Below are 7,002 nucleotides of genomic sequence, written 5' to 3' on the forward strand. Positions count from 1 at the left end.
ATCTACTTCTGCAACAGATTTGGGGTTCTAGCTTGTCCTACCCAACTTCACCAGCAGTGCATCGGCATGGATGGATGAGTCTGCTTCTGGGGAACAGGGGAGGAAAAACTTCAGAGCCCCAAATGGCTTCAGTGAAATAGGGATGTTGGGGCACCGGGCGCAGCTCGGTCCCCACGGACAGGATGGATCCCTTCCCAGCACCTGGTTGCATGGAGCAAGCCTGCGGTGGAGAGCATCCTCATCACAGGACCGGCCCCAGCGCCGCTGCTGCTCCGTGCAGATGTGGCCTAAATTGCGTTGCTATTCTTGGCAGTCGAGGGCGTTTGGGTTTTTTCGCTCCTTCTCTCTGAACTTCTCTGGGTAAGAAAGCCAGCGTGCCCTTGGTGATTAGCGGTCTCGCAGAGCAGCTCTGCGTGTCCCTCTGTGGTTTCTTGTGTCCAGAAAATATATCTGTGGGGGAAAGGGCTGGAGGGGAAATAAATCAGGGAGTTGGATTTACTTGGAAAGTGCATTTTTGGGCAAATCTCCCCAGAACCATTCCCCGTTAACCTCTAATTTCTGTTCGTGCTTCTTCCTGAGGCAGAACAGGTAATTTCCCAGCTCAGTAACTTGGCCCGGTCCCTGGGCTCCTCTTTGTCTTTGCCTCCAAGTTCAGTTCAACAGCAGTGGCGTGTCGGGGAGACGTGCACCCAGGAGTATTTTGGGGACAGGGTGTCTGTTGCTGAGCACCTGACAGAGCCGGTCTGTGAAAAAATCCACCCCGTGGCCTGAAAGATGCTCTCCAAGTGACCTGAGTGTTTAGTCCTCGTCTTCTTCCTCTGGCTGGGGATATCAGGTCTGCCATGAAGGAGGCCTAGGAGAGCTCTGGAGGACATCAACGCATCCACCCCAAAGTCTGGATCAAGACAAGGGGTCCCAGTTCGTGCCCTTCACGCAGAGCAAAGGGCTTCTCCAAGGCTGGTGGACATCTCCTTCTCCTCCTGACCTGCCTTCCTCATGGACTGCACTTCCCAAATCCCAGTGTGGCCCCTAGTTTGGGAATTGCTTTCCGAATGCCGGTTGACCCAGCTGCACCTTGCCCAGCACCTCCTGGGGTTTGACCCAATGCCTCTCCCAGCTGGAGCAAGGGCTGCTGCTAACCAGGACACCCATGTTTAATACCTCCAACTCCTGCTCCAAACTCTGGACCCACGCCTGGAAATGTCTGAAATGACCCCTTGCTCTGCAGGGCTGGGATTGCTGGGGAAAGGCTGGGAGGGACACCTGGGTTCACCCTCATCCTCTGCTACTGCCCCACCTTTTATCCTTGGGTGCTGTGAATGGCATTGGGAGGTTTAATGATGATAATGAAGCCATGCCAAAAGGGCTTGCAGGATCCAGAGATGAATGACTTGGTGGAAGTATAAGGCTTTTGCCAGTGAATGAAATTAATGTTTGCATTAAAAAAATACAGGGTTTTCTGACCTCAGGTTTGTTTTATTCTTTTCAGACAAGCCAAGAGATATATATGCACAATTCAGCTCTCTCTCTCTGTCCGTTCACTTGCAGATCCTCATAGCGTGGGAAAGACGCAAGCTGCCGGCATCCGACCCGGGGATTTATGCTGCTAATCTGATTAGTGTATGATGGACGTGTCCACTTGGAAGGAGATGGAGGTGGCACTAGTCAGTTTTGACAACGCTGATCAGATCGTGGAGGATCCCTGTTATTCAAACGACCTCAGCCCCGCCGGCCAGTCACGGAAAGGCCATCCCAGTTGCGCCAACCTCCTCTCCAACTTGAGAATCCTCATCAACAGCGAAAACGCCAACAATGAGACCATTTTCTCCAGGTTCTCTGCCGAGTTCAGTGAGCACCTGGTGGGGGAGAGGGTGGGCATGGATGAGGGGGACCAACGAGTCATCATCAACATCGCTGGGCTGAGGTTTGAGACGCGGCTCAAGACCCTCAACCAGTTCCCTGAGACCTTGCTTGGGGACCCAGAAAAGAGGATGCGTTACTTTGACTCCATGAGGAATGAATATTTCTTTGATAGGAACAGGCCCAGTTTTGATGGGATCCTGTACTATTACCAGTCTGGTGGGAAAATACGGCGCCCGGCCAACGTCCCCATCGATGTCTTTGCTGATGAAATCACCTTCTATGAGCTGGGTGATGAAGCCATGGACCAGTTCAGGGAGGATGAAGGGTTCATCAAGGACCCTGAGACCCTCTTACCAACCAATGACTTTCATAGGCAATTCTGGCTGCTCTTCGAGTACCCCGAAAGCTCCAGTGCAGCCAGGGGTGTAGCTTTGGTCTCCGTCCTGGTCATTGTCATCTCTATCATCATCTTCTGCATGGAGACCCTGCCGGAGTTCAGGGAGGAAAGGGAGTTTAAGTCCACCCAGGAGCTTTCTAAGAATCTGACAGACACCTTGCTGGCCCACAGCACCTTCACAGACCCTTTCTTCGTCATAGAGACAGCCTGCATCATCTGGTTCTCCTTCGAGCTGTTTGTCCGGTTCATCGTGTGCCCCAGCAAGACTGAGTTCTTCAGGAACATCATGAACATTATCGACATTGTGTCCATCATCCCCTACTTTGTGACACTCACTACCGAGCTAATCCAGCAGAGCGAACTCAATGGGCAGCAGAACATGTCCTTGGCCATCCTGCGGATCATCCGGCTGGTCAGGGTCTTCCGCATCTTCAAGCTCTCCCGGCACTCCAAGGGGCTGCAGATCCTGGGGCAGACCCTCAAGGCCAGCATGCGGGAGCTGGGCCTGCTCATCTTCTTCCTCTTCATCGGTGTCATCCTCTTCTCCAGCGCCGTCTACTTCGCAGAAGTGGATGAGCCACAGTCCCATTTCTCCAGCATTCCCGACGGCTTCTGGTGGGCCGTGGTCACGATGACGACCGTTGGCTACGGAGACATGTGTCCCACCACCTTGGGTGGGAAGATCGTGGGGACTCTGTGCGCCATTGCAGGGGTATTGACCATTGCGCTGCCCGTCCCCGTCATCGTCTCGAACTTCAACTATTTCTACCACAGGGAGACAGAGAACGAAGAGAAGCAAATTCTGCCCGGGGAGGTGGAGCGAATACTCACCAGCGTGGTGACGGGAAACGGCAGCATGGAGTCCCTCAATAAGACCAATGGGGGTTACCCTCGAGACAAGGCCAAAAAATGATGGTCGAGGCCATGACGGGACTAGGCACTGTCAGGTGGGATTGGCTGGATAAGGTATAAAACATCTGCACGCTCTGATTTTTTTTTTTAAACCAAATATGCTGCTGCTTTTTTTTTTTTCTAGACATTTTTCAATCTCTGATTTCCTGCGGCTGTTCAAATAAATACCATCTTTCTTAACTCTCTTCCCTGCCCATCAGTCTGTTTTTTATTATTTGATGCTCATCTGCTTGACATTTAGCTTCTCTGTCCATGGCGTCAGAACGGAGTTTCCCATATACAGAGATTTCCCCCATTTACCGGAGGGGAAAAAAGGGCAAAATGACATGAAATGTTTTGCTCGGTGGCACCCAGCTGTCCAGGGATGAAGATGGGTCCAGGTCCCTGCTTTTCTTAATTCATTTTAAATAATTCCTCCCCACCCATCACTCAGGATCTGGGGGTCTCAACAATTCCCAGATCTGGGACTGAAAAATAAGCTGGCAAAAAAAATTAAAAGTTATATTTCAGCTGGATGAGTTCCCTGCCTAAATAATGTGGTTGGCTCAGCAGGGTGGGTAGCGATGGATGGGACCAAGCCACTGGCAGGGGGGGATTAGGAGGAGAGGGATGGTGACCGGTCACAGCAGCATGGCCACCAAAAAAGGGCCAGGGCACCGGGGCTCAGTGCCCACTGGGGTGGCTGACGGAAAACTGAGCTCTGAGAGAGGGAAGGGGATTTCTCCTGCAACAAATGCTCGACTCAGGGGTTATCTGCCGTACTAACGCCCCTGGGGACGAGCCACCGTGACCTTGTAGCTTTTATTGTCCCTTACGTTGCCGCAAATGGGGCACAGAGTAATGAGGGCTGACGTTTCCCGACAGCTCGGCTTCACATTTTAAAAAAGGCACTTCTGGTTTTCTGAAACATGCAAATTTCCATCGGCACTTTTGATGGGAGAAACCAGCAACAGATCATTTTGCCGTTCTCTCTAATGCCAGCAGGTTTTCTTCCGACAAAAACATTTTGTTCCAACTTCACTGTTTCACTTGGCTGTTTTTGATGTTTCTGCCTACATTAAAATCACAGTTTCTCATGCAGTGTCTACACATCCGCTTTTATATCCCACATCTGTTATACTTGATGTCTCATCTCCTAAAGGTTCGACACGATCATTACGCAACGTGCCAGCATCTCTGGTTTGCAATTTCATTCCGAAAGGAGCCATGAAAGATGGATTTTTTTTTTTCTTTTTTTTTAATTCTTGGTCTGATGGAAGTTGTGAGTTTGGGCATGCTGGGATTTTCCCTGTGGCAGAAATCCTGCATCCTGCCAGCTCTGCTGCAGAGCTTGTGCTGGCTCTGGTCTAGGGGGTTGTTATTTTGGTTTTGGGGTTTTTTTGTGGACTGCCTTTCTGCAGTGAGGTCTTTCGCACCCCACGGAGACGGATCTGGGATGTGACCGGCACAGCTCCTTCAGGACAGGTTTTTCCCTCCCCCTTTTCGCCTGCTCTCCCTGGTTTCTTCCCATCCCTCCACCATCCTCTTCCTCACCCCATCCCTTGCAACCCCCAGACCGTCATCCCGGACAGGAGGAGGAGCTGTGAGAGCTATTTAATCTCCTTCCCACCGTGTTCAAGTTCTCATCATCTGTGGGGATGGCTGGAGGAAGCACAGCTGGGCACAGCTGGAGAGCAGCACCCTGAGACGTCCCCAGCTCCTCTCCACTCACCCCTCAATTCTCTCCAGCAGCTCTGCCCTGTCACTATTTTGATTTCATAGCAGGTTCTTTCTCCTTTTCCTCTAGAAAGCTTGAACTTTTTACATTCTTTTATTTTTTTAGCACTTCCTTCCCCAAACTTCACTCCCAGCCCGTCAAAGCTGAAGGACTTTTGGTGTTTATTCCTTGGGAATTCACCACGAGAAACCCTGGTGATAAAGTTTGGGCTGGGAAATATTCAGCCTGATCAGCTATGAGCACATCTTCACTGCTCCTGCTCCCTTAGCAAACAGGGACTGAAATGGTGCTGGGATGGATGGATGGATGGATGGATGGATGGATGGATGGATGGATGGAAGGATGAACAACCTGATTCTTATTAACTTGTAAACTTTATTCTCAAATAAAATAATAGATGCTTCAAAGTCTGGCATGCAGAAAATACTGTTTATTTGGACTCAACTTTTTGTTCTTGGCTTTGTGCTGCTCCAAGGGAGCTGGTCCCCAGCTGGGAATCATGGGGCGGGGGTTGAGGCATGGGACATTATAGACCTGACGGCTCCAGATCTGTGAGCTGAGGACAAACTCTGCAGGGGTTTCCCCAGCACTTCAGCTTACACCGTCCATTGCGGGAGGCCAGGTCCGAGGGGGATCCCTGATTTATGCTATGAGCATGGGGTCCGAGGCATTAAACCCTTCCAGACACAACAGCTTATTTCCGATTTATCCTAAAGTGAAGAGGAGGAAAACCAGGCTATGAATACCCAGTGTCAACACTCAGCTGGTGCTTGATAAAAACCTGCCAGAAAACCCATTCTCCCGTACAATTTGCAGCTTAGTACCTTCCCAAGTACAGGCCCAAAGCTCAATAAAAGCCACAAAAGGCTCTTATTAACTGTACTATTCTTGAGTCAAGCCTTAATGAGCCTATCTGTCATGTCCTCTAGCATGCAGGCTGAATTCCCACTTGAAATTTTGTACTGGCACAGAAAAAGCTAAAAAGAAGACAAGAAACCTCTTTGCTTTATCAGAAAGATGTCCTGGCTGCTTTTTATCCCTGGACCAAGTTGGAACTTGTGGCCACCTGTGAACTATTTGTCAGCTAGAAGGATCTCCCTCCTCCTTGGAGCTGAAATTTCCAAGCAAGCCCTGGCGCATCCTCATGCCACCAGGCAGGTGTTTCTGTGCTTCCCCCTCTGTGTGCAGGAGTACAGTTTTGGCACCGCAGCCACGAGATGGCACTCCAGGACAGACATTTCCCTGGATGTAGACAGTCCCAACATGTGTTTCCCCCTCTCTAATTCATGCTTGGAAGCTTTTAGCTGGTTTCTTTCTGAGCGTGGATGTGGGAAGGGATGCTTTGGCCATGGGGAATGCTCTCATGGAGGAAGCCCATTGCAGAGTGGCATTTGCCGAAGACTCTTGGCACCGGTGCAGGGTAGCCATGCCAGGAGGGTTTGGGAGTTGCCTCCTGACACAGAATTTGGGCTGTTGGTCCTGCCCGGGACAAGGACGCGGCTTCCCTCTCCTGTCCCACTCACCAGGAGCGCAGCTACAGCTGCTAGGTTCTGCTGTTGGGTCTTGTCCATCCTGGCAGGGGCTGGTCCATGGGTTGCTGCTCCTTGGAGCCACGGTTCCCACTGCATCAGGTTCATTTCTTATGGCTCATAACGATGAGAAAATTCCTGTGATGGAGCTGAGGTAAAGCCTTGTCTGCCCAAAATCCAGGCTTGGGTCCCTCTTGGGCACAAGGGATTCCCACCCGCTGGGGCTCAGTGACCCAGGGCTGTGTGGGCTCAGGGAGCCGGGGGGGATAAATCACATTTCCACCATCCCACATTAGATACTCCTTTCTAGTCAACTCAAAGAGAGGGCAACTTTTGCATGGTGAGAGGAGAGAAAAATCCATTTCCATCCCCGTTTGCCTGGATCTCCCCCTCTGCATCCCTGTTCCCATCAGGTAAGCAACCTCTGGGGCCTGTCGGTGATGGAACCTCATTTATCAATAAATAATGCAAATAGCCCCTTATCCCTCAGCACAGTAGAAATGAAGAAGCAGCAGGGACTCTTGGCTCTCTCTCCTGGCCGCCTGCTGAGTGTTTTCACTGCAGCTGCTCAGGAGGAAAGAGGC

General features: G+C 51.0%; 1 protein-coding gene across 1 annotated transcript; it reads left to right on the forward strand.

Moving 5' to 3' along the window:
- Positions 1–1,622: 1,622 nt before the first annotated feature.
- On the forward strand, positions 1,623–3,173 carry KCNA10 (potassium voltage-gated channel subfamily A member 10; the record flags this gene model as incomplete). The annotated part of the gene is made up of 1 exon (XM_082330437.1): positions 1,623–3,173. One exon carries the CDS (start codon positions 1,623–1,625, stop codon positions 3,171–3,173), a length of 1,551 nt encoding a protein of 516 aa, XP_082186563.1.
- Between the last annotated feature and the right edge of the window lie 3,829 nt (positions 3,174–7,002).

Source organism: Platalea leucorodia (assembly GCF_965183815.1).
Source record: "Platalea leucorodia genome assembly, chromosome: 19".
Classification (NCBI taxonomy): domain Eukaryota; kingdom Metazoa; phylum Chordata; class Aves; order Pelecaniformes; family Threskiornithidae; genus Platalea; species Platalea leucorodia.